Source organism: Bos taurus, chromosome 13, assembly GCF_002263795.3.
Source record: "Bos taurus isolate L1 Dominette 01449 registration number 42190680 breed Hereford chromosome 13, ARS-UCD2.0, whole genome shotgun sequence".
In the NCBI taxonomy this organism is placed as follows: Eukaryota; Metazoa; Chordata; class Mammalia; order Artiodactyla; family Bovidae; genus Bos; species Bos taurus.
In genome coordinates, this window is record NC_037340.1 from 21009434 (window position 1) to 21037378 (window position 27945).

General features: G+C 37.2%; 1 protein-coding gene across 3 annotated transcripts in view; it reads left to right on the plus strand.

Moving 5' to 3' along the window:
* MALRD1 (MAM and LDL receptor class A domain containing 1) overlaps positions 1-27945 on the plus strand; it is a 554066-nt gene that overhangs the window by 361265 nt on the left and 164856 nt on the right. For all 3 annotated transcript variants that reach the window (XM_015474019.3, XM_015474018.3, XM_010811194.3), the window contains exon 32: positions 9045-9206. In XM_015474019.3, coding sequence (XP_015329505.1) covers positions 9045-9206 — 162 coding nt within the window. The remainder of the gene's footprint in view (positions 1-9044; positions 9207-27945) is intronic.

Consider the following 27945-nt stretch of genomic DNA (forward strand, 5'->3'; position numbering starts at 1 on the left):
TGAAATCATTCTTTTGATATCCATCTCAGCTATCTAGGGTGGCACCCTGGTTTTTCCCACCCTGAGTCCCCTCAGGCTACACTGTTGTGGTGGCTGCAGTGGCTGAGGGCTTGATGGCAGGCATTCTGCTGTTTCTACCCTGAGTCCATCAGGGCTCACTGTGGGGGACGGGATAGTGGCTAATCACTACAACATCCTTTGTTTACTGACAGGGCAGGCAACATTTTTCATTCACACTTGTGAATGTTCCAAGAGCAAGCATTGCAAGAGTCTGTGGAAAAATAGCAAGTGTATTTATGATTTCACCTTCGAAGTTTCAGAATGTCCCTCCTGACTCTTCCTAATGATCATGCAGATAACAATGTCTAGACTAGATTTAAACGGAGGAAGAGCGTAGACTCCACTTCTCAATGGGAAAACATCACACATGCACTGGGAAGGAGTAATACTCAAGCCGTGAATAAGTGTTTGTTATTTTTAGCTCAGTATTGTTTTCAGGATAGTACAGTGACAATGCTTCTGCAGTGTTCATTTCTCCTTTTTGCATCCATTATTTTTTTTAAATTGTGGTAAAATATATGTGCAATAAAATGTACTACTCTTGCCTTTCAATGTTACGGTTCAGGGGCAGTAAGTATATTTGCATTGCTGTGCAGCCAACATCACCACCTATAACCAGAACTTTTTTTATCTTGAAAAACTAAAACTCTATGCCAATTAAGCAATAGCCCTTCCTTCTCCCTAACTCTCAGCCCCCAACCACCACCCTTCTAATTTTTTTCTATTCATTTGATGACTTTAGGTACCTCATGTAAGTGGAATCACAGTATTCGTCCTTTTGTGAATGGCTATTTTAGTTAGCATATTATTGTCAACATTCACCCCATCTTTTCATTTTAAATCACACATAAAAAAGTATAAATGGTTGGTACTTTTAAAAACTGTACTACTAATACTACAATATATAATCTTAATTTTATAAAATATTTTTTCCTCTATAATGCATATTTTCTCTAATGAAATTTATAATATATTAACTAATAGTTCCTAGTATTATTTTTAGCTTCTTTTACATGAATCAAATATATATATATACACACACACATATATGTATATTTTACATAGACTGTAAGGAATTGATTTCAATGGAGTTCTTAAACAGTGCTCTGAAGCATTTTGAAATCACCATTTTCCCCACAAGATATGACAAGTAGAGCTTAAATAATCACCAGTAAAAACATTAAAAACTTGGCAAAGTTTAAGAAGGTTCTAAAGGAAAAATATTAAGAACATGGTGCTAGTGATGTACATATCCAATGGGCCAAGAGGGACAGCTGTTACATGCATATAGACAATTTATTACAGATAGTAAATTATCTTTCTCTCATGTAAAAATATATATTGAAAATGTTTATATAAAAATTAAACTCTTCCATTTATTCCTATTCCTAAATTGGATTAAGAACCACCTTCTAAACACTTCAGTTCAGTTCAGTTGCCCAGTCGTGTCCAACTGTTTGTGACCCCATGGACTGCAGCACGCCAGGCCTCCCTGTCCATCACCAACTCCCAGAGTTTACTCAAACTCATGTCCACTGAGTTGGTGATGCCATCCAACCATTTCATCCTCTGTCGTCCCCTTCTCCTCCTGCTTTCAATCTTTCCCAGCATCAGGGTCTTTTCAAATGAATCAGTTCTTCACATCAGGTGGCCAAAGTATTGCAGTTTGAGCTTCAACATCAGTCCTTCCAATGAACTCCCAGGACTGATTTCCTTTAGGATGGTCTGGTTGGATCTCCTTGCAGTCCAAGGGACTCTCAAGAGTCTTCTCCAACACCACAGTTCAAAAGCATGAATTCTTCAGCACTCGGCTTTCTTTATAGTCCAACTCTCACATCCGTACATGACTACTGGAAAAACCATAGCCTTGACTAGATGGCTACTTTGTTGGCAGAGTAATGTCTCTGCTTTTTAATATGCTGTCTAGGTTGGTCATAAATTTCCTTCTAAGGAGTAAGCATCTTTTAATTTCATGGCTGCAGTCACCATCTGCAGTGATTTTGGAGCCCCCCAAAATAAAATCAGCCACTGTTTCCACTGTTTCCCCATCTATTTCCCATGAAGTGATGGGACCGGATGCCATGATCTTCATTTTCTGAATGTTGAGCTTTAAGCCAACTTTTTGACTCTCCTCTTTCACTTTCATCAAGAGGCTCTTTAGTTCTTCTTCACTTTCTGCCATAAGGGTGGTGTTATCTGCATGTCTGAGGTTATTGATATTTCTCCCGGCAATCTTGATTCCAGCTTGTGCTTCCTCCAGCCCAGTGTTTCTCATGATGTACTCTGCGTAGAAGTTAAATAAGCAGGGTGACAATATATAGCCTTGACATACTCCTTTTCCTATTTGGAACCAGTCTGTTGTTCCATGTCCAGTTCTAACTGTTGTTTCTTGACCTGCATACAGGTTTCTCAAGAGGCAGGTCAGGTGGTCTGGTATTGCCATCTCTTTCAGAATTTTCCACAGTTTACTGTGATCCACAGTTTACTATGATGCCAAAGTCAAAGGCTTTGGCATAGTCAGTAAAGCAGAAATAGTTGTTTTTCTGAAACTCTCTTGCTTTTCCAATGATCCAGCGGATGTTGGCAATTTGATCTCTGGTTCCTCTGCCTTTTCTAAAACCAGCTTGAACATTTGGAAGTTCATGGTTCACATATTGGGTATATGAAAATTAATAAGACATTGTATTAGGTTTCAGAAATTGACTTTCTACTGTGGAAAAACAATTAGAGGTGAAAATATATTAAAGTATGAAGTTCTTTGCTTTTTAAAAAGTTTGTAAATGAAAATATCCCTAGGTTATTTTCTTTATATGTAACAGGTACTGTCAGGAATAAAGTTACCACCAGTTATTTGGGGGGTACATATGAAGAATGATGTGTGTGCGTGTGTACATCTGTAGATGAATTATAAAAATAGACTTTAAAACATTAGAAAGAGTTTCAAGTAGAAAGTTTTTCAGGTGTGAATGCTGCCTATGCTTTTTTGTTTCATTTATTTTTCCTCTCAGAGAACCTTACAGGATTTTTATCTTTCCCACAGCTGTTTGAGGTACTGATGTAAAACACACAGAGGCATTTTTGATGTTCAAAAACTGAAGTCCGTTACATACCATGTCTGTTAGTGTTACCCATGACTTTGATGGACAGCAGCAGGAAATATTTGAATTCATTAAACTAAAAGCAATATGTTGAGAAGTGAATAGTACTTTTCTTAAAACATCTTGATAGATTTTGTTCATATCCAAGAGGAACATTGCAAAGCACACAAGGATATTCAGGTGACTTTATTGATTCTGCAAAGGCTTCCCTGTGGCTCACACGGTAAAGAATCTGCCTGCAATGCAGGAGACCCGAGTTCAATCCCTAGGTTGGGAAGATCCCCTGAAGAAGGGCATGGCAACTCAGTCCAGTATTCTTGCCTGGAGAATACCTTGGACAGATGAGCCTGGTAGGCTACAGTCCATGGGGTCACAAAGAGTCGGACACGACTGAGCAACTAACACTGATGCTTCAGATTGACTCCCTCAGTATTTTATATTGCTGATCTTTTGGATGTAGCAGAGACATCAGCACTGGATTCCTGCAGGCAGAGAATCTACTGTGGATAATGGAACATTTTCAAAGTGACCTTTGAAGAAATAAGGAAAGAATTGACCTTTGAGATTATTAAACTGAAGTCTTCGTTTTTACTTTGAGCATCATTTCTTGGGCAATTATTTAAATTCTTAGAGACTCACTTTTCTTATCTATACAGAAGATATAATAGCATCCAGAGTGCTTTGAGAATTAAATGAAATAATGTAAAGGATATATTTGTTCAGTCTTTGAAGATTAATGTTAGCTTCTTTCGTACTGTTGTTTTTATATTCTCTTGAAATTTGTCAGTCATTGTGAATACCTTATTTACATATCCCTTATACTCAGCAGACAATAAATGCAGCTATTCCTTATGACTAAATTTTGACTGTAGGTTATGAGCAAAGATAAATTTTTCTTTTGCATCTCTACCTCTTGTTGCAAAAATGCATAGTTGATAGGAAAGGAGAACAATTCTTTTTAAAAGAAACAGTTACATTAGAAAAGATGTCCTTTTTTTGTGTGTGTGTGGAAGGAAGATATTACCTGAAACATGTGTTAAGAGTGCTTCATATTCTAGGCTAGGGAGGCAGAGAATGGGAGGGCTACTTTCTCTCCTGTCTTTTACAGTGATGAGCATCATTATCAACAGTCTTTCCCACTGTACCCAGACTCTCCAAAATTCTTTTGAATGCAACTTTCCAAGAAGTCATGTCACAATGAGGAGAAATTATTTAATAGTTCTATGTTATATATTGTTGTGTTAGTCATTCTAGTCGTGTCCAGCTCTTTGTGATCCCAAGGACTGTAGCCAACCAGGCCCCTCTGTCCATGAATTTCTCCAGGCAGGAATACTTGAGTGAATTGCCATGCCCTTCTTCAGGGGATCTTCCCTATCCAGGGGTAGAACCTGGTTCTTCCGCCTTACAAGCAGACTCGTTACCAAGTGAACCACCAGAGCAGCCCATGTTATATATTTTGGTGTTGCAAAATCAGGTGGCTACATGGATGTGAGAATTAACAATAATTAATGATGGAGCCATCTCTTTAATATAAGTGAGGTGATTAATGTTTGTACTGACCATTCAACCATATGGCTGAATATTGTACCAATGGAAAAATGCCAGTTGTTTAAGAGTGTTAGTAATGCTTTGAAGCCATTCAAGGAATCATGACAAAGTTCACAATTTGGAAATTATTTTTTCTAAAGCCATAGCCATTTCAAAAATATTGATATGTATTAATCATCAAGAAATATTTCAAATTGTTCATATCATCTATCATTCAATAATTAGTGTGCAATCATTATGGTTTATGTGATGCAGTTAATAATAATACCTAATCACCTGGAAATGTTTATAATAATTCAGTGATTATTATTGTTCAGGTCACTGAGTTGTATTTGACTCTGCAACCCCAAGGACTGTAGCACACCAGGCTGCAGTGGTAAATAACAATTAGGGTGACAATGCAAAACCAGGAAGTAATAAGTTGCTAAGTATTTAAATAGTAACAACTATAATTACTGTTGTAAAACACCCCCACTACCCGAGAACTGACATGATGTGGAAAGAGAAAGATAGGACCTAGGTTGGACTTTCAAGGAAAAGTATTTTTGCTAGATGGAATGGAGCAATTAAGGTAAGTTAATACACTTGTAGAGAAATTTGAAACTTGACAGGTTTAGACTGCAGAGCAATCCCTGCTACTTGCCTATCCATGTTTTTGTTAAAAAACAGAACTCCAGTTTTACTTGGGGCAGCATTATAACCAGCCACAGATACTATCTTCTGCAGCTTCTTTGTAGCCACTAGAGGCCCATGAGATATACATGGGAACTGGGAGAAAGTATCACTTTCAAAAATAAAAAGCGACAGAATGGGCAAAAAGCTTTTCTCTTCTTTCCTCTTCGCATTGCTTTCAATGCCGTGAATATCTGTGGCTCTGGGAAGTACAGCAGCATCTTGCAACCGTGAAGGAGCATGAGGATGACAAGATGACAGTAAGGAAGGATGGAAAATGTGTGCTTCACCCTGGACGTTGGAACTACAACCATAGTGCCCCAATACTTTGGCCACCTGATGCAAAGAGCTTACTCATTGGAAAAGGCCTGATCCTGGGAGAGACTGACGGCAAAAGGAAAGGGGGCAGCAGAGGATAAGATGGTTACATAGCATCACCGACTCAATGGACATGAGTTTAAGCGAACACTGGGAGATAAGTGAAGGGCAGGAGAGCCTAGTGTGCTGCTGTTCATGGGGTCACAAAGAGTCAGATGTGACTTAGTGACTGAACAACAACAGGATGCCAACCTTATACTGACACCTTCCTGACCTATTGTTAATTGAGATAAATCAATTCTTGTCTATTTACGCTATTATTTGGGCTTTCAGTACTTGAAACTAAATGCATCTCTTATACAGACAATAAGGAAAATGTATTTTCTCAAATGGCAAGAAGTCCAAAAGCAATTTAGAGTTGGTTAATTTAGTAGCTTTTGTCATCAAAACTATAGAACTATATGCCCTCCATAATTCTTTAAGTTCTGCCTTCTTCAGATAATGAATGGTCTTATAAAGTCAGCTCCCCTTACACGTCTTTGCAATGATATCCTGAGAAAGGACAGATAGATTTTCTTCCTTTTGACTTGTTTTTAAAAATAAAGAAACATTTTCCTAGGTGTCTTTTTCCTAGTAAGTCTCATTGTCAGAAATGTATCCCAAGACTGTCTTAAACCAGTGAAGACAAGGGAAATTTGAACATTGCATCCTGATTGCTTAGATAAACTGTGAGACACCTCTGGAGCTATGATAGCAGCTGTTTGACTCTTTAGACACTTTTGACTCTTCAGACACTCTTCATAAAACTTCAGTTCTTCACTCTTAATAAAATTGCAGTTATGTCCTGAACAAGAGAGAAAAGGAAGGACTGACAAGTAGCAGCCAATTGCTAGAGAAAATATGCAAAAAATGAGAGTAGTTTAACATAAAAGTTGAAAAAAATGTCAATTGTATTCAAGATAATTTACTGAAAAATTTGTAGAGACAGTTTGAAGACAAGAGAGATTTCAGCCTTAAAAAAATTGCATCAACAGAAAGGTTATTGTACTCAGGACTAGAAGTCTTGAGGGCATTTTCAAATAATGTGAACACCTGAATATTTTGAGCAAGAGAAATAACAGAAGTCTGAAAAATGATTGATGGAGTTTGAGTTTATAAGGTTGATAGAATGAAGGTTACAGTAAAGAAAGAGGCTTCTTAACTCGGCAGCTTAAACCGATGGAACTAGAACAGGGACTATGGGGCTGCAAAAGAGGAGTGAATTAAACAAATTCTTGAAGGGAGATTACACAGATGTTGGTAGATTAGATATGTAAATAAGAATGCAAAATCAAAAGATAACTTCAAAGTTTGAATCTTTAGAAAGAGAAGATTCATACTATGATATAAATCAATCTCAGAGAAGAACCCATTTGGAGGGATCAATGATGAGTTCATTTTAGGATTGTTGGCTTTGAGATGACAATTGCATATTCCAAGTAGAATATTCAACAAACATTTGTAGAAAAACACCTGCATTTTATTGTGTCTGTGGATTTGTAGATCATTTGCACAAAAGTATGAAAGCCATGGGAAAGAATGAATGAAGGTATACACAGTGAGACTTTCAAATTTTATGTGATTTTTTTTTTTTAACATGAGGTGCACCCTAGCTACCTCTGCAAGGTGAGAAAGGAATTAGTAGAGAATGTGTGTTTGAGAGATGTGGAAACTTTGTATAACCTTGAAATAAATGAAGCCTTGGAATGCTAATAGCAGTGCTTGGTAAACAGTTGATTAGCAAGATTAGCCCTAGAAAACGGAAAAGTAAAAGTGACGTAATTTGAGTTAGAGAAGCTGAAATGTAGCAGAATAAATCCTGATTATGTAGATATCTTGAGAGTCAAATAAGAAGTTTAATATTAAATAGAGTAGAAGAATTAGGGCAAGGGTGATCACAGAGAATAAAAAAAGGATGTAGAATAATCACTGTTACAGAAATACAGTAGAACCTGTATGTGACTTCATTCTAATAAACACACAATGGCTGTCTTTTCTGTAACCTTGGGAGATTCTGGATGTTTGCAGTTGGTTAGCTAAACACTTGGAGAAACAAATTCCTCACTTTTATCCATATTGCGTAAGTATGATATAGATCTATTTATATCACATAATCCTGGCATGTAAACATAAAAAGGATATACAGAGCCCATAAATAAACATGTAAAAACCAATGGATCATAAGTCATGGAGAATGAATGAAAGAAATGTACATAATTAAAAATGATTCTAGTTTATAGAAATAAGATGCAATCATGCCAGAGAAGTAAAAGGCTGATATTTTATGAAAATACTCTCAGAGATTCAGAAAGGTTTCTATAAAAATAGTAAAGCTTTGAATACCTAATGTCTGGCATCCATGTTAACAGCAAGTTTTCTTGTGACAATGTATCTATACATGCTCATAATAGTTTTATGTTAAGAAAAAGTTTGGAATGAGAAACCACCTGGAGAAGAAGTGTTAAAATAATACAAATTTCATCTTTCAAAAAAGCAAAAATAGTCAATGACAATCTCAGTTGATTCATACTGATTAAACCATCCAATAATTCATTCTGTCTCTGTAACACAGCTTTTACAGTGAATGTTCAAAAATAATAACTGCTATGCAAAAAGAAAATTAAAGAAAAATGAAAGCAGATATCAGGGTGTTATGATGGCACTTTTCACAGATGACTAGTAGACAAGCAGTTATTATCTAGTAATTTTTGTCATTGTGAACAACTTAATATTTTAATGAGTTATCAGTCAACACTTTTAGAAGAGAACTTCTTTCATTATTTAGTGACTGGCTCTTAAATGTTTATGTGGATGATGGGTATGGTAGCAGAGAGGGTTTGCATCCTGCATTGTTTACTACTTCTCCCAAAGGCAACTTTTCTTTAATTATTGACTTTTCCTCTCTAATGGTCCTTGCTGTTCAAGCACTACAGTGGACAGAGGGACTAAATTAATCATCCAGACAACTGGAAATATTGAATTATTTGACCTGAATTATCTGCACTATCATAATGTTATATTCATTCTTCATGTATAGATACAGTTTTATCTATCATTTTAAATGTTACTAGTCAATTCATGTAAATCCTTATCGGCTAAATGACAGTATTCATGCACTTCTAGATTCTGTGATAAAAAAAAAACCTTCAGTGTACAACTGATATATCCAATGAACACAAATGCCATGATTCTTTAAAATTTTAAATAATATAATATGCACATAATAATTTTAAACCATCACAAATGAAGTGTAATATCAAGTGTGACATACATTTCCAGAACACTCCATTAATATTTTTGTTTCCTTAGGCCAATATACAGGCACAGCAGGAAGCTGCAGTTTTGAAACAACTTCAGGAAACTGGACCACAACTTGCCATCTTACTCAAGATTCTCAAGATGACTTGGATTGGGCCATTGGCAGTGGAATTCCTACAGAAGCATTGAGTCCAGACCCTGATCACACACCAGGTAAATCTAGGAGAGATAGCCAGGCCAAAGAGTCCACTGGGTGGTAATCTGCTTTAACTGAACATCAGAGTGCCTTCCTTGTGTCTTTGTGGAGATAGAACTCAGTACCCTTTATGAAAAGAGAGTTAGTTCCTTCCGGTTATCCCCTGAATTATTTAACAGATGTAGAACTGATATTGCTACAACAAAGAAATCCATGACTCATATTTTAAGAAACTCAGATTTTACTTATGGTACCCTAAAGGCCCAGGGCTTCTCTGGTGGCTCAATGGTAAAGAATCCACCTACCAATGCTGAAGATATGGGTTCAATCCCTGGGTTTTGAAGATCCCCTAGAGAAGGAAATGACAACCCACTCCAGTATTCTTGCCTGGGAAGTCCCATGGAGAGTGGAGCCTGTTGGGCTACAATCCATGGGATTGCAAAAAGAGTCAGACACGAATTAGCAACTAAATAACAGCAATAAAGATGGCCTTAAAATTTCTTAATTGGTGCAAGGACAAGTAGGGGATGTTCAAATTAATGCATGCAGTAGACAAAAGAATGTAGTTGGCATGCTACCACAGTGATAGCAAGATGGCCATCAGCTTCATTCCAGACCTTCTAAAGTGCAGAGGCAGTGATTTAAAAGGTAAGTGATGATAGAAGGAATAAGCATCAATGAACTCAACAAGTTTTGCTTCCTGCCGGTGGTATGAGAATGAGGTGATCTGAAATGATTTTACAAGTGATAGAGTCAGGAAGTAAACTTGTATTCTTGTTTGCTTTTAACGTGAAATTTTGCCTGATGCTTAACACTTTTCTTTTCTTAGGAGTCAAACTTTCTTAGGAATTAAAAATAACTTTTTTCAGTGATAAATTTTCTTAGGGACAAAACTATTCTTAGGGATAAAATCTAGCTTTTCTTTGAGGTAAAAAAAAATCATCTTAACTATTGTGATGATTAATTTTATGTATCATCTTGGAGGGTATTTTGGGATGAGGTTAACATTTAAATTGGTGAACTTGGAGCAGATTACACGCCATATAGTGGGTGGGCCTCACCCAATCAGTTGAACACCTGAATAGAACAAAAAAGACCAGCCTCTCTGAGCAAAAGATAACTCACCAACAGACTGCCTTTGGACTTCCACTGCCCTGTTGGCTTTCTTTCTGCAAATATGGGGCTTGCCAGCCTCCATAATTACACGAGCCAGTTACTTTAATAAATGCCTTTCTATGTTTACACATATCCTGTTGGCTATGTTTCTCTGGAGAACTCTAATTAATACAACATTCCCCAAAATAATTGAAGCATAGGCTCAATGAAAAAGAACAAGATTACATGGAATTAAAATAATTTTTCATAGAAAGGGTGTTCAAGATTGGCTCAGCCATTCTATGTCCAATAAATGAGAACAGTATTTTTGTTATTTATATATTCCAGGCAGATTGAAAATATCATGATTTCAATTACAGCTTGGATGTGCGTTTTTGTTTAAAGCTATTTCCTAATTCAGCCTCAGGTTGAATATTTCTATTCCTTTTGACCTGTCAAGTTGTATTTCCTCTGCCTTTCATCAAGTTTTTATTTCCTTAAAAAACAGATGAGATTAGTATATACCAGGTGATGGGGTAGTGGAACAGGATAGAGAATTAAGGCATTTGGGTAAATAATTAGAAGAGTTTAGTATATAACAAAGGTTAATTCACTGGGAAAAAGATGTATTATTTAGTGTGATGTTGGCATGGCTAGTTATCTGCATGGAAGGAAATTAAATGAAATTCTAGTTTTTCTTCTGAATATTTCATATACAGCCATATATTCTAAATGGATTAATGATATAAATATAACAAGTTAAAATAATAAAATTCTTGCAAGAAAACATAGGGTAAGCTATATGCAATTTAAAGAACTATCTACCTTCCAAAAGCTACAATAAATAAATCACATGTATTTAAAGATATAAAATTATAATTATGGTCTAAAAATTTCATAAACAAAATCAACAGGCATATAATAGATTTAAAAATTCTTTTCTTTACATATTGCAAGTACATAGGTAGGTAACTCTTATAGACTTATTAGAAATGGCAGTTTTACCAACAAGGGAAGATTTGCATAACCAATTCACAGATGAACAAATTCAAATAATCAACAAATATATTAAATGATGCACAAGTTTGCAACTCATCAGAAAAATGCAAATTAATAAGATGGGAAAGGATTTTCAGAAGCTACTCACAGATGACTGAGTGATGGAATTAGGAAAAGAGGGGGAAAGACACTCATTCATGGTTGTGGGAAGTTTTCCATTTGGGGAAGCATTCTGTCCATGTAGAAATATAAAGACCATTATGTAAGCATATGTATGTAAGGATACTTACTTCAACATTGTTTGAGGTTGAAAAAATGGGAAGTAACATGAACATGGGGCTTCCCTGGTGGTCCAGATGGTAAAAAATCTTCATGCCAGAGACCAGCGTTCCATCCCTGGTTTGGGAAGATCCTCTGGAGAACGGAATGCTACCCACTCCAGTACTCTTACCTGGAGTATTCCATGGATCGAGGAGCCTGGTGGGCTACAGTCCATGGGATCACAAAGAGTCAAATACAGCTGAGTGGCTTTCACTTTCAACATGAGTATGCATCATTCATACAATCATTAATCATTCACTTGTTCATTTATTTATCCATTTATTAAATGCCAAGCACCATTCTAGGACCTGGGGAAACATTAAGAGGATGAAACAGACAAAAATCATCACCACAGTGGAGTTTGTATTCTAGAAAGGGGAAACAATAATAAATAAACATATAAGTAAAAAAGTTATATGGTCAGTTAGAGAAAGAAAGAAGAGAGGAAGTAGGTTCCTGAAGGCTAGTGGATGGATTGGGGGAGGGTTGTAATTTAAATAAACTGGTCAAAATAGGCTGCATTGAGAAAATGCCATTTGAAAAATGACTTGACAGAAGCGAGAGAGAGTGATACAGGTAGGGACCAAAGGAGAGGGTGTTCTAGCCTGAAGAATAGCCAGTGCCAAACACACTGAGGTCAGAGTATGCTTGGTGAGTGTTTTGGCAATCTAATTAATTGCGGTGGAGCTTCCCTGTACACTCCGTGATGTTTGGCAGTATCCCTGGCCTCTTCCAGCTAATACCAGCATCACTCCTCTCTCCAGTGTTGAAAGCTCAAAATATCTTTAGAAATTGACAACTACCACCAAGGGGCCAAAATCGTCCCTTGTCAAAAATCTAGAGGAATAGCCGAGGTAATTGATTCAATCCACAGTATCACGCAGCCACTGAAAAGAACGTAGTGCCATACACTAGACTTGTAAGGATTTCCAAAAGATACTCTTAAAGGAGATAGCATGCAAAATGATCATGCGAAGTGATCTAATATTCCTAAAACAACAATGACTGCCGCCCTCTTATCTGTGCATACATTTAACTCCAAATGTAAACATTTCTAGAATAACACTGTGAACATGGAAAAGAAGATGAGAAGGGATATACATTCGTTTATTAACATGAATTATGTAAATGGGTGACAGAGTTGAAGTAGAGGAGAGGAGAAATAAATCCAAAAACAAAAAGAATAATTGAAACCAGGAATGACACCTCAAAAGAAATGCCAGCATACATGATAGCAGCCCAATTATATGTTTGTGGAAAATGTGGTGGATATTTTTAAGTTTTACTTCTTAAAAAAACCTAAACTAATGCATTTCATCCTTAATATTTAAAATTTTTTTCTTCAAGAATTCTTTTCTTGAATTTTACATGACTGGAAATACATTTTTTTTTCTAAAACATTTTAAATAAGCAGAAAAAAGAAAACTCTAGTCATTCCAATAGAGTAGTATAACTACTTTTAAGCTTCATATCTGTGTCTCCTGCCATTCTTTCTTAATGTACACATTGGCCAACAAAAATAAAGTAATTTTAAAAAAACCATACTGTGAACAAATTTATCTTATGCAGTACATTTAATAACATAATTGTAATTATATCATAGTATTCTACTTGTGGATATGTATATCATGATTTATAAAATTATCTAACAGTAAATTCTTAAATTATTTCCTAACATTTTCAGTATAACAAACATCACAACAGTCAATATGCATTTAGATGGAACTTTTTTCTTTTAACCTTTTCTGATAGTCTCTGAAGATAAATATTAGTTTCTCTTCCTTGAGAAATTAAGAGAAATAAACTGATATTTATTTGCTACTAAGATCCAGAGGGGACTTCCCTGGTGGCTCAGACAGTAAAACGTCTGCCTACAATGTGGGAGACCTGGGTTTGATCCCTGAGTTGGGAAGATCCCCTGGAGAAGGAAATGGCAACCCACCCCAGTACTCTTGTCTGGAAAATCCCATGGCCGGAGGAGCCTGATAGGCTACAGTTCACTGGGTTGCAAAGAGTCAGACACTACTGAGCGACTTCACACAAGATCCAGAGAGTAACATTTAGGTAACTAATGCCCATGAGTTTTTTTTTTTTTTTCTCTAATTTTATTTTATTTTTAAACTTTACATAATTGTATTAGTTTTGCCAAATATCAAAATGAATCCGCCACAGGTATACATGTGCTCCCCATCCCGAACCCTCCTCCCTCCTCCCTCCCCATACCATCCCTCTGGGCCGTCCCAGTGCACCAGCCCCCAGCATCCAGCATCATGCATCGAACCTGGACTGGCAACTCGTTTCCTACATGATATTTTACATGTTTCATTGCCATTCTCCCAAATCTTCCCACCCTCTCCCTCTCCCACAGAGTCCATAAGACTGTTCTATACATCAGTGTCTCTTTTGCTGTCTCGTACACCGGGTTATTGTTACCATCTTTCTAAATTCCATATATATGCGTTAGTATACTGTATTTATGTTTTTCCTTCTGGCTTACTTCACTCTGTATAATAGGCTCCAGTTTCATCCACCTAATTAGAACTGATTCAAATGTATTCTTTTTAATGAGTTCTTTAGATAACGTCTGTAGCAGTCTTTCCTCATCTTAAGACAGTATTTGAAAACTACAGAGCATGTCTGCTTGTATAATATTACTAGTGGGACAAATTATTGTAGGCTCAGTTTAGGGAAAATGTAAAAGTATAATGGGCTACCCTGGTGGCTGAGTAATAAGGAAACCACCTGCCAGTACAGGAGATGAGCTTTGATCCCTGGATTGGGAAGATCCCTTGGAGTAGGAAATAGCCACCCAGTCCAGTATTCTTGCATGGGAAATCCCACAAACAGAAGAGCCTAGTGGGCTACAATCCATGGGATTGCAAATGAGTCAAACAACACTTAGCAAATAAACAACAAGAAGAAATATAATAGTTAACCTATAATATAATATATAATACAATATAATATAATCAGTTCAGTTCAGTTGCTCAGTTGTGTCCAACTCTTTGTGACTCCATGGACTGCAGCATGCAGGCTTCCCTGTCCATCATTGACTCCCAGAGCTTGCTCAGATTCATGTCCATCAAGTTGGTGATGCCCTTCAACCATCTCATCCTCTTTCATCCCCTTTTCCTCCTGCCTTCAATCTTTCCCAGCATCAGGGTCTTTTCCAAGGAGTCAGTGCTTTGCATCAGGTGGCTAAAGTATTGGAGTTTCAGTTTCAGCATAAGTCCTCCCAATGAATATTCAGGACTGATTTCCTTTAGGAAATATAGCACAATATAATAGTTTAGAGAAAAAGAAGTATAATCAATGGACATGAGAAAGCTTCCATGCATTGTCCCAAAAGACAAACATGAGTGATCTATTGATCCTTTTTAATGTAATTTAAAGAATATTAATGGTTATTTTTATTTTCTTTTTTTTTTTAACTTTTATAGCTAGTGTGAGTTCATTAAAGACCACATGAAAAGTCTTCCGTCTGGTTCTTTATGCAATATGGTATACAAGTCATGTTGTTCACAGATAAGGAAAAGAAATCATGTGGACAGAATACTTTATTATCCTCCCTGTTAATTACTGTGTGAGACAGTTTATTTTTACGGAGTGCTCTTTTCAAAGTGGCCTGATTATATCACCCAGGCTACACCACTACAGCTCACTCAACTTGTTTAGGCATCACTGAGACAATGGGCTGCTAAATAGATTGTAAGGACATTAATTAATGTTGACCCTCTGGGAAAAACAAAATTCTTTATGAGAAGGCCAACAGATTCAAAGAACCCACGGTCTTTTTCGAAGCATCACAACCTTGCTGTTAATTAAAGCTGCATTTATGGATCTTTTCACTTGTTGTTACCAAGATGAAGAATTAGATACATAAGGAGGGCATTCTCAATGTCCATCACAGGCCTATTTATGAGTCTTTTTGGGGCCATCACCAAAGTTGTAGAGAGAAACTGCAAGCATTAATCTACTCTCCAGTCTGCACATGAATAGTGTTTGGACTGAGTATATACGAGTTTTAATGGCAAGAATGACATTTGCATGACATAAATTAACAGAGGCAAAATGCAGAAGGCTGCTGTCTCTTTTTTCCCTTCCCTCATAACTTTATTTTCTTTTTAATGTTATAATAAATCAACTCTCTCTACAATTAGAGTATAAACTCTGATAGGGTATACCAAAGTCACATCTTTTGCTATTTTTATATTCTTTCCAGAATTTATAATTGAATAGACCTTAATGAGTATTTATGTAGGCCTCATGTGACCTAGATTTATGTTTGTCTGTATTTTACAAATTTTTAGGATTAAAGAATGCAGTGTAGTTTTCCTGAGTGCCTTCTAAATACCACACACAATGTGTTGGAAACCGAATTAAGTGAATGTTTGGAAGATAACTGAAATGGAGTGTATTTCCTTATATGATCCACACACTTACTGTTATGCAATTCTCTACTCACAGCCCAAGGTCAAAAAGTAAAGCTGCAAAAAATCTTAGTGATACTAACACTCTAATGCGTATGTTAGTAATTTAAAGCCTTAAGTGTTCAACAAACAGAACTTAACTTGGTAGTTAGTTGACAGAGCCCTACAGGCTTGATGGTGATAGCTGTATTTCCTGTTGGGCAGACAGGACAGATACTATTATTATTCCTGCATCAGAGATGAAGAACAAGAGGAGCTGAAGGTCTTCTCTGAGTCTGTGTACTGAGCACCCACTTCAGAACAGAACCCCTGGTGTTTGGAGCTTCATCCAAGCTGTTTCCTTCACTGTCTTGCTTTATCCTTAGGTACAGCTCTGCCTGAATCTTCTTAATGGCCTTATTTGGGGCCACTTAACCTTTTCTTTCTTATGAGTTATGTCGCCATCTCACTGTGGTCTCTGATAGAGCAGGGAGAGTTGAGGCTCGGTCAGGGAAATGGTGTGTTATATACAAAAGCCAGCCCTCGCTCACATGTTCATCAGACCACTCACTTTGATCTTATCCACACACACTCATGCACACCTACACACACATGTAGAAAGAGATAATAACTGTACTTTTCACACATTTTAGAAAATTCCCATCCTTCGACCAGAAATGTTTGAGGTATTCCAGAAGGGAATAAAAAAACAGATGGGATCAGAATGGGTGAAGTGAAAACAGCATAAATCTCAGCCCAGGGGAACATGGTTCCCTGTAGATCTTCCCAAGGAAACTATACAGATATTCTCAGATTAAAGTCAAAAGTACTGTCCTGGACAGAATGGTGCCCCCCACTTCAAAATTCAGATGTTGAAGCCTTCACTCCCAATGTGACTGCATTGGAGACAAGGCCTTTCAAGAAATTGAAAGGTTAAGTGATGTCATGAATTGGGGGACCTTCATCTAAAGAACCGGAGAAGGCAATGGCAACCCACTCCAGTACTGTTGCCCGGAAAATCCCATGGGCGGAGGAGCCTGGTTGGCTGCAGTCCATGTGGTCGCTAAGAGTCGGACACGACTGAGCAACCTCACTTTCACTTTTCACTTTCATGCATTGGAGAAGGAAATGGCAACCCACTCCAGTGTTCTTGCCTGGAGAATCTCAGGGACGGGAGAGCCTGGTGGGCTGCCATCTATGGGGTCGCACAGAGTCAGACACGACTGAAGCAACTTAGCAGCAGCAGCAGCAGCATCCAAAGAACTTATGTCCTTATAAGAAGAGGAAGACACACCAGGAGGCACTTACCCAGGGGAAAGGCCCTGCAAGAATTCACAATGGAGCTGGCTGTCTTCAGGCCATGGAGAAAGGCCTCAGGAGAAACCAACCCTGCCAGCACCTGGATTTTGGACTTTGAGACTCTATAACAGTGAGGAGATGACTTTCAGTGGTTGAAGCACACAGTCTGTGGTATTTATCACAGCTTGAGCTGACTAATACAAATACCAGGAAAGGTTGTGAAGAATTCTTCAAAGTCCCTGAGAAACAGCACGCAGAACACCTGGTTGAATTGGAACTTGGCACCACCTTTTGTATTTCCTTCCCAGGACCGTGGTTTCCAAACACAACTGCTCACAAGAGTAGCTTTTGCTCACAGAATAAAATTAGCGAAATGTCATCTAAGGAAAGCCAGGCATCTGCCTGCAAAATGATTATCATAATTTAATTACATCCTGAAAAAGAAGCAGGGTTATATTGGGGATTATACAGGATCCATACCCTAAGTTTTCAGGAGGAAATAAAGAAAGATAACTCTGCCTAGGAATAAAAGAAAATCAAACAGGCAATCTGCCTGTCTGCCAACCCTTCACCTCACAACCAAGGACGATGGTTCTCAAACTTGGTTGAATATTAGAACCACCTGGAGAGTTTAAACAAAATATTAATACCTGGGTCCACCCGCAAAGATTCTGACAAAATCAGTCAATGCTGTGACCTGGGCAGCAAGATTTTTAAGAACTTTCCTGGAGTCTAATGTGTATCCCAGGTTGAGAAATACTGTCCCATCCTAGGGACATCTGTGCATCTTTGTGCCCAGTCCACCTGTCCAGCACCTGCTCTTTATTCTTCCAATCCAAGGACAACTCTGTGGGAAAAACAGTTCTGGTTACAGCAGTGAATATTCTTTCCTGATATCTATATACTAAGATATATCTATATATCTTTCCTGATATCTATAATATATAGATATCTTCATTCAAAAGTTGAAATAGATAGCCAAGCATCACCAAGCATTTAAAAACAACCAATATCATGAAAGATAAGGGCGTACAAAGAGAACAATTACGTAAAAAGAGGAAGGAGATAACAGTGCAGTAGAAATTTGTCATATGTTCTTGTTGTTCTTTAGAAAGATGTTTATTTTACTACTGAGCCTTAAGAGTTCCTTCTCACCCGACTTGTCCTGTGCTTACGATGAAAGCTGTGAATCAGATGCACATGAGTTTGATTTGAAAGCAGACAGCAGTTCTCCTTCTCCATTTATAATGGAGTATAATCGTTTCCTGAAAAAATTGGGAATGTAGATATTCCCATTTATACATATATGTGTGTGTATATATATATATTTATGCTCCAATAAATATACTTATATCCATATTAACATAAATATAAAATATATTTCCTACTGTCTAAATATTTGATTGTAATGAAGTATAACTCATCTTTGTGTAATATATTTATGAAATATGATAGTCCTAATATGGTAGACATATATACTGACCTATATTTAACATATAAACATGTAATTTGGTATTCTGGGTTACTTTCAAATAGTCTAGTGGTAGTGAGGGTATGAGTGTTAATTTAGAAGAAACGAGACTAACCATGGGTTGAAACTGTTGAAGTTGGATTTTGTGTAGATGGGATTTCATTATGCTATTTTTTTATACTTCAGTATAAATTTGAAATTTCTCAAAGATATTTAAAAAATATTTCCCACAAAATATGAATGTAACTTAAGTGAAAAAAACCCTGATAATATGATATCTAGCGTGAAATAAGAATTTGATATTCAGAAATACACAAGGTAGAAATGAAGACATGAATGCAATAATTGAAATAATCTCATTAGATTTTCAAATGATACTCAAGGTATATGGTTTTTTTTTTACTTTATCCAATTTTAAGATTTAATGATAGCAATGGTATTCAAGATAATGTGGTATTAGCAGAGGTATAAATACAGAGATCAGTAGGCTAACATAAAGAACTCAGTAACAGACCAAAATGGCCCCACAAAACTAGACACATAGTCATTTGAAAGGCCCTGAGAAGGGTTCAGAGTGATTACACGATTATCTTTATATCTTTCTGTATAGTATATTTCTTAATGTGAGGTAATACTATCACATGTTGCTTAAAAAAATTAAAGGAAGGAGTCTCAAAATACCCTGACAAATAATATAAGTCATTAATCCATATACTGGGACTAAGCCAATGGTGACGCTTGTGGAATTCAGCTGTACCTGTACCAACACATGCTCATTTTAACCATTAAAATTCTAGTCAGTCTACTTGACAGTAAATCTTCACACACTCTTTTGTAAGATTAAAGATGAAGTTCCTTCTCTGAATGTATTGTTATCATTTAGCTTAATTTAGCTGTGTGTTTTGTTTTATTGTGGCTGCACTCAACCTCTAGAAAATGACTGAGGTGTTCCTGCAGGCTCTCTAAGGAGGAATCAGAGGGAAGAGCTGGGATTTGCCTGGAAAGGTTGCACTGTTACTCTGTGCTCCTCACTCCACAGACAAATAAAGAAAAAATAGATTAAATATGAGTGTTGGCTGGTTAAAGACATGATATTTCACAAATATCAGGCATTTCAGTAAAATCGGCTCATTCACACATACATCTTTTTCTCCTTAAATATGAAAGTGTATCATAAGTCAAGCCTTCATATTTCTCATAAAGACACGTGCTACTCAAGGGTAGAGACAATGCTGTAGAACAAAGGTGTGTGTGTTAGACGTTCAGTCATGTCCGACTCTTTGTGACCCAATGGACTGTAACCCACCAGGCTCCTCTGCTCATGAAATTCTCCAGGCAAGAATACTGGAGTGGGTTGCCAGTTCCTGCTCTGAGGGTATATGATTTTTAAATATGTACATATTTTAGCTGATCCTTAAAAAATACATTGGAATTTATTGTGTATTTTTATACATAATAATGCATAATTTTTGTATTATGTATTATTAAATACTATTATTACATAATACATGTTATATGTTATGGGAATTTGGGGGGATACTCCAAGGGGAGTGAATTACTACTAATATACTTCTACTATTCTTTATCATCATCATCACATTAAAGTCTGAGAAGAGTGTTAAAGGAAAACATTTGTAATTTGTGTAATTCTTCAGCCACTGCTTTAAAAACACATGTAACTGGGGACTTCTCTGGTGGTCCAGTGGTTAGGGCTTCACCTTCCAATGCAGGGGGTGCAGGTTGGATCCCTAGTTAGGGAGCTAGGATCCCACATGCCTTGGGGCCAAAAAAACAAAACATAAAACAGAAGCAGTATAGTCACAAATTCAATAACGACTTCAAAAATGGTCCACATCAAAAAATCTTAAAAGAAATGCATGTGACTAAATGGAAGAGTTTCTACACATGTGTGACAGATAAATAAAATTATATACATTGTGTGTGTGTGTTAGTCATTCAGTCATGTTCGACTTTTTGTGACCCCAGGGATTATAGCACGCCAGGCTCCTCTGTCCATGGGATTCTCCAGGCAAGAATACTGGAGTGGGTTGCCAAGCCCTTCTCCAGAGGATCTTCCTGACCCAGGGATTAACCCCAAGTCTCCCACACTGTGGGCAGATTCTTTACCGTCTGAGTCAAATCATACACTGACATGGTGAAAAAAATTTTTTTCAATTATTCATACAGCATATTGTTGTTGAGCTCCCCTCTTTTTTATTTTTTGTTAGCTGTTCTAGTTATTTGGAATATATGTTGAATATGTCAAGAAAGGATCTCTGATGTCATGTGGCTGACATTGTAGCAGAGAAGAACAAAAAATAAGTATCAAGCATTTTAAATAAAAAGCTTGTATGGTGTGTGGAAAGTTAACTGCTAGGAAAAAGAAAGGAAAAGTGGAGCCTTTAAAAAAATATCACCCAGGAGCCAGTGGGGAGTAGCGTAGGTGTTACAAGGGTGGGGAGGTAATATAGGTTAAAGACATTTTTGTCTGTAGCCACTAGAATGAGTCTACCTGCATTACTGTTTCCATAAAGGGTTGTGAATGGATGTGCAATAGTTGTTGTTCTTATCCATTCACAAAAACCCAAACAAAAGGATTTTTTTTTACAAACAAAATAAGGATAAATTTCAGAGGGATTTAGAGGAAGAAAACTAACATCTGTTCAATGTTTCCTGAGAATCAGAAACAGTAAGAGATTTGCCTCTGTTATCTCATTTCATCCTTTTAATACAGTGAGATGTAGAAGATACTTAATTCTTTAAAAGGTTGGAAAGAAAAACTTGACTAAGTCACAAGGGTAAATGGGAAGGGAGATTGGAATATTGAACTCTCTGACTAAAAGGCTTTCTTTTACAGCCTACACTGTCCAAATGTGGTAGCCACTAGCCACATGGAATTATTGAACCCTTGAAATGTAGCTGGTCCAAATGTTAACTACACACTGTTTCAAATATGTCATACAAAAGAAAATAGAATTTAGGAAAATCTCATTAAGAATTTATTGATTAAATGTTGCAATGATAGCATTTGGGAACATTCAGTTAAATAAGTTGCATTACTAAAGATTAACCTATTTCCTTTTACTTTTTAAAATGTGTTGCTAAAAATTCTAAACCTACATATGGGATTCACTGTTTCTGTTGAACGGCTCTGTTCTATATTACCCTGGACACATAGAGAAGGCTTTCTTATCTCTCAAGTGGAAAAAAAAAAAAAAACACTTGAATTAACTAAAGAAATACAGAAAAATATCCATCTCTTTGAAGATGGGCAGCCTCTTGTTTTAGAATTCACGTACTTGCCACTAGAAAATGCAAAAATGACCTGCTTAACCCTGGTGACTCAGACGGTAAAGAATCCACCTGCAATGTGGGGGACTTGGGTTCCATCCCTGGGTTGGGAAGATCCCCTGGAGGAGGGCATGGCAAGCCCCTCCAGTTTTCTTGGCTGGAGAATCCCCAGGAACAGAGGGAACTGCAGGCTAGAGTCGGACACAACTGAGTGACTACGCATAGCACAGCACAACTTCGTCTACTTTATGCAAAAGGTACTTTGAAAAAAAAAAACATATAAAAAGTAAAGAGGGGTGGTTATAATCTTATCTGATATGTTATCTTTATAATATTGTGCTGTGTATATTATATCCTAATACTTAAACCTTAGCATGCAGTTTTCTTATGGTATCAGCAATTTCTATGTCTAAAAATACTGCTTTCTGAATTATTGCCCAACTATTGTGGCTCCTCGTTCAATAATTTTCAAAGAGAAGAATCAGTCTTTCTTTATTTCCATATTTTCTTTCATTTGCCTTTTATATATTTTTCTTTTTTTAATATGTAGTTAAAGTTCAAAGTTGATATGTTATTGATTTTATGAAAGTACAGATTTGGAAAATACCAATTAGACAATAGTTATTACTGTATGATAACATCTGTATGATGACAGGTTGTATGTTGGTATTTTTCTCATTTTCTCCTATTTGTACCTCCTCTGTCCCCTTTACTTCTCTTCTATGATGCCATCGAACACATAGCATCAGGTAAAAGGAGATTTTATCAAGAATAATGATATGGATTATTAGGATAAAATGAGTAATATTACATAGTATAACATATTTTTCTGATTTTCTTATATCTTTTGGTAACCTTTAATGTCATCTCATAAAAGTAATTTGGCACTGATATTTAATAAATAATGTATTAATTCAGTAACTAAGTAAATACTTCAGAATGAAAGAGTACTATATGATCTACATATACATAAAGTATATGTACAGATGGAGAGAGGTTTTGTATACTACAGATGAAGAGAGGTTTTTTATTATCATTTATTTGTTTTTACTACTAAAACTTGAAAATTGTTGTATGTAACTAAGGGCTTCCCTTGTAGCTCAGTCAGTCAAGAATCTGCCTGTAGTGCAGGAGACCTGGATTGGGAAGATGCCCTGGAGAAGAAAATAGCAACCCACTACAGTATCCTTGCCTGGAAAATCTCATGAACAGAGGAGCCTGGTCAGCTGCAGTCCATGGGGTCGCAAAGAGTCAGGCACCACTGAGCGACTAGCACTTACTTACTTACTTACTTACTTCTATGTAACTAAATAGAACAAGCCTGGTTATCAAAAATTGTGACTGTGTAACTGGAGAAGACTCTTGAGAGTCCCTTGGACTGCAAGGAGATCCAGCCAGTCCATTCTGAAAGAGATCAGCCCTGGGATTTCTTTGGAAGGAATGATGCTGAAGCTGAAACTCCAGTACTTTGGCCACCTCATGCAGAGTTGCCTCATTGGAAAAGACTCTGATGCTGGGAGGGATTGGGGGCAGGAGGAGAAGGGGACGACAGAGGATGAGATGGCTGGATGGCATCACTGACTTGACAGACATGAGTCTGGGTGAACTCCAGGAGTTGGTGATGGACAGAGAGTCCTGGCGTGCTGCAATTCATGGGGTCGCAAAGACTCGGACATGACTGAGCAACTGAACTGAACTGAACTGGTAGTCACTGAATGCCAATCACCAGGTCTCTGGCTTTCTTTTCTAATCCTCATAATACCTTGAGACTTTTACAGCAGAGGAAATGGATGCACAGAGAGAATAAATAACCTGCCCCCAGCCACACAGAAGACACTTGTTGAATCCAGCATTGAAACTCATATCTCTCTAAAGCAAAAGCCTGCATGTGTAACCCACAATCTCTTCAGCTTAACATGACACTCTCAAAGCTTACAAATGTAAAATGTGATGGTCATATGAGAATACTTAGTAGTTTCTCTTCTAAAACACAAAAATGTTGGGAGATGGCTTTTTTATCCATGTCAAAGAGCTCAAAACAAACAAATATTTTATTTCTATATTTCCTGTTCACTCTAGTTGCCATTTTCTTATCACAGTTCAGTGTCATTTCTACTTTCTCTTTTTCTCCAGTTACTTGGAGTTACAAACATTCCATTCCAAATATGTAACTATGCTAACGGAGAAAAAAAAAAAAAGAGGCTGTTTTGGCTGATAAATATCAGGATATGTCTTGCAGATTTCATTTTCTCATTGCAAAAAGCCAATGGATGACACCCTTCATTTGTTAAGCAGAATTAGAATAAAGGCACTTCTCATCATGACCATTCTTCATGAAGTGAGAAAGCAAGAACAGTTTCCTTCAGGATATGAGTGGTTAGGCCAGGGTTGTTTCTGTTCTCCTTATTTTACTCTGAGATGGAAGGTAAACTTGGTGATGTTTAGATAGCAGAAACAAGCCCAGATCCTCTACAGCTCCTCTGTGTTTCTTCAAAAATTCTCATGATCCCACAGTGATTTCTATTTTGTTGGCAAAAAGTAATGCTGGTATCAAACTTGAACCCCTTCCAATCATTCACATGTACCATTTGAATCAATACCCCACCCAATTTATATCACATTTTCCTGCCTCCTTGGAGAAACAAAATCTTTATTTCTGTTTTTCTTTTCTTTGTCTGTGTTCACTTAAAATACTTCCAAGGATACTTAATAATTGTTTCAGGTAGGACTCAGGATATGCTTTCTCTTTTTGAAATGCCAGGAGGTATCATCTGTGAGAGATGGTGGAAAGTGAAAGCCATGTGAAGGAAGCAGTGCTTTTAGAATCCTGTAGGGCAAGATTAAAGCCTAAATAAATACTCTGAAAATCTTTCAGGTTATTTATCATTTCCCAAGTATCCAAGAATCAAGAGTTTCTCTAAAAGGAATTCACTAAATGTTTATTTATTTATGACTCTAGTTCTCAGTGAAATAATGGAACCATTCAACTTATCCTTTTCTGTCTTTTCAGAACCTTGCCTCTTTGTAATTTAGTTAATTTTGTGTGTATCCTTAAATTGCCTCTTTATCACCACTTTTTGACTTTAGGCATCACAATTCTTTCTTACCTTAAAAAACAATGAATTACCTAACTACAAAATCTTAACTTTGTTTCTCATCTAAATAGTATTGTTTTTAATTATTTTTTATCTCAAATTAACATTTTCCACACATTGTGGGACATGTATGGATATAAGAGTTGGACAGTGAAGGCTGAGCTGTGAAAAATTGATGCTTTTGAACTGTGGTGTTGGAGAGGACTCTTGAGAGTCCTTTGGCCTCCAAGTCGATCAAGCCAGTCAATCCTAAAAGAAATCAACACTGAATATTCATTGGAAGGACTGCTGCTGAAGCTGAAACTCCAGTACTTTGGCCACTTGATGAGATGAGGTGACTCATTGGAAAAGACTCTGATGCTGGGCAAGATAGAGAGAAGGAGAAAAAGGGGACGACAGAGGACAAGATGTTTGGATGGCATCACCAACTAATTGGATATGAGTTTGAGCAAGCTCCAGGAGATGGTGAAGGACAGGGAAGCCTGGTGTGCTGCAGTCATGGGGTCACAAAGAGTTGGACACAACTGAGAAACTGAACAGTAACACATTGTTTGTATCCTCTACTTCAATACACACATCATCTTTGGTTTCCTGCAATCTGTCTTCCATAGTCCCCCCAAAATATTTTTTCTTGGGACTTCCCTAGTTGTCCAGTGTTTAAGACTCTGCCCTTCCAATGCAGGGGGTGCAGGTTCGATCCTTGGTTGGGTAACTAAGAGTCCACATGTAGCATTGTGCAGTATGTGTGTGTGTGTGTGTGTGTGTGTGTGTGTATATTTCTTCAATGTATAATTATTGGTCACTGACTCTTGGTCACTGATCTAAAACTGTAGAGATAATTGTTCACCAAATACATTCCTGACCCTCATGAAGCATGTATTCTAGCTGTCTTTGAGGACTTCATTAATTTCATAATAATTCATATAATCATAATTATAATGATTCTTCTAATGCTGCATTTGACACTACTGATCAATCCACCTGTTCTTCCCAGATGGTGCTAGTGGAAAAGAACCCACCTGCGAATGCAGGAGACTCAAGAGACATGGGTTTGACCCCTGGGTCAGGAAGATCCCCTGGAGAAGGGCATGGCCACCCACTCCAGTCTTCTTCCTTGGAGAATCTCATGGACAGAAGAGCCTGGTGGGCTACAGTCCATGGGGTTGCAAAGAGGTGGACACAACTGAAGTGACTTAGCACGCAGTCATGATCAATCCACACCTTCTTAAAGTATTCATCCATGTTTTCAGTATAGTGTATGTGATTTTCCCCCTAGTGTTATATTTGTATTTTATGCTTTTTCTTTCTCCTTTTGGGACCTATTTGTGCATCTCAACCAATATTCTGACTTTTACCTTTTTATATCTTTTCCTACACATTTTGCTTGAATTTTTATTCTCTTAGCACTCAAAATTTGTTCATTCCCCCATGTATGTAACCCTTATTTCCACATCCTCATCCCATATTTTTAGTTGCCAGTATTTTCAACTCCATATTCAAACTCACACTTACCTTCCTTTAGGAAAGAATTTTCTAATCCTGATCTTACTATTTCTGTTATTAAAATTATCATTATTAATATTATGAACTAATTCTCTCTGAATTTCAATCTGTTACCTCTTCATTCTCAACTTATATGCTTTTCTTTCATTGCATCTCCACCTCTGCCATCTTAGTAACCCCTGGACTGTTGCACATGTCCAGCCAACTCATTTTTGTGCAAGTATTCTCCTAAACCAGGCCACTCTTCACATGGATACAGGGTTAATATTCCTAAATGATGACACCAAATCAGAGGCTCTTAACTACCTTTTAATTTGGTTTTAAGGGCTTCCTATGTTCTTCCCCAAAGAGCAGTTTTTATTTCATCTCTTATTCTTCTACAAAGTCTGTGTGCTTGTTCCTCGAATATTCTTTGGGTATTAACAAATGTCAACATTTGGCTATATCATTGTTTTAGTATGACTTGTAAGTTTGTGTCGTTGGTGAACATAATGAATTGCTTTGAAAGAATCAAGATAAACAGCCAGATAATGATGTATAATAAGTATACAGTATACAGTAAGTATAATACTATATACTTATCAGGTTTTTGTTTATCTGGCTAGGTTGTGTTTACTGCTGACTAGAGCTGTGGGTGTCAGAAGGTAAAGTTTTCCTCTGGCATCCTGGCTTTGTCTCCCTTGTTGTATTTTGGAGGTCCAAACTTCTTAAATAAGGTCTGAGAGGTGACACTCTTTCACTACAGTTCCCTGATATTATGTAGGAGCCCTAGTGATGTGATGATGGGATGGAAAGGTGCCAAGTGTCAGGTCAGGGGAGGGAATCATTCTCCAATCTCACGATTTCTCAGTCTACTAGTGTGGCTGTGTCCTTTGACCCTAACCTTCATAAGTACTTTCCACTTCTTATCCTACCCCACCTGAGAAGCCTTAGGTGAGAGAGAAATCATTAAGAAAAACAGGCACACTTTCAGATGGCTACTTTTTCCTCTCTCCTTGTAAGAAGTAGAAGGGATTTTTTTCTAATCTTCACCATGAAAACTTGGTAGGGCTCCTACCAAGTGAGTTGTTTACTCGCTCAGTCATGTCTGACTGACTCTTTTATGACCCCATGGACTGTAGCCCGCCAGACTCTTCTGAGCATGGGATTTCCCAGGGAATACTGGAGTGGGTTGCCATTTCGTTCTCCAGAGTGTCTTCCCCACCCAGAGATTGAACCCACGTCTCCTCCATTGAGCCACCTGGAAAGCCAAATGCGGACTCCAGTCATAGTT